This window comes from Mizuhopecten yessoensis, unplaced genomic scaffold (genome assembly GCF_002113885.1).
Source record: "Mizuhopecten yessoensis strain PY_sf001 unplaced genomic scaffold, ASM211388v2 scaffold10953, whole genome shotgun sequence".
NCBI lineage: Eukaryota > Metazoa > Mollusca > Bivalvia > Pectinida > Pectinidae > Mizuhopecten > Mizuhopecten yessoensis.
Window position 1 is genome coordinate 509,163 of NW_018408804.1, and position 669 is coordinate 509,831.

Here is a 669-nt window from a genome sequence, read left to right on the forward strand (position 1 = left end):
CCGTCCACCCCTGTATACCATGGGAGACAACTATCGGGGCCTGCCAGCGTTCCTGTCCAACGGCTTCGCGGGTAATGCCCGGGATGAACTACTGACGGGCCTACAGTACTTCAAAACACACACTGCTGAGGAGATTCAGGTAGCTCTCACAGCCCAGCAGCAGCATGCGGACGTAAACCAGGGTTGTCTGGGGCACATAAACCCCAGCAGTTGATACAGAACCTTTTTACCCGGCTTAAGAACCCCTTATAGCTTATCCACTGACTGTGTATTCTGATATAGACCAACACTGGAAAACTTTTCATATGAAATGAAACTGGACTGGCTTGGTTGTTGGTGACCAGGTAGCTCAATTGGTTAGAACCAGTGTTTTATATTATATTTAAAATCCAAAACATCAATAGTAACCCATGTTTATAATAACAGGAACAAAATGGTCAGTCAAAACATCAAAGATGTTCAGGTGGGCTTTCTATAATCGAAGTTGATGCAGGTAAGGATGTGAGCCCCAATGGACCTGTTGTTCCTGCCATGTGAGCCCCGATGGACCTGTTGTTCCTGCCATGTGAGCCCCAATGGACCTGTTGTTCCTGCCATGTGAGCCCCAATGGACCTGTTGTTCCTGCCATGTGAGCCCCAATGGACCTGTTGTTCCTGCCATGTGAGCCC

The 669-nt window shown here is 48.3% G+C and overlaps 2 protein-coding genes across 3 annotated transcripts in view; one reads left to right on the forward strand and one right to left on the reverse strand.

Moving 5' to 3' along the window:
• LOC110464043 (U8 snoRNA-decapping enzyme-like) overlaps positions 1-240 on the forward strand; it is a 12,689-nt gene extending 12,449 nt beyond the window's left edge. For both annotated transcript variants that reach the window (XM_021519057.1, XM_021519056.1), the window contains one exon: positions 1-240. In XM_021519057.1, coding sequence (XP_021374732.1) covers positions 1-214 — 214 coding nt within the window. In that variant the 3' untranslated portion in view covers positions 215-240.
• A 195-nt stretch (positions 241-435) lies between these two features.
• LOC110464044 overlaps positions 436-669 on the reverse strand; it is a 5,620-nt gene continuing 5,386 nt past the window's right edge. Inside the window, exon 2 of the mRNA XM_021519058.1 lies at positions 436-645. Coding sequence (XP_021374733.1) covers positions 460-645 — 186 coding nt within the window. The 3' untranslated portion in view covers positions 436-459. The remainder of the gene's footprint in view (positions 646-669) is intronic.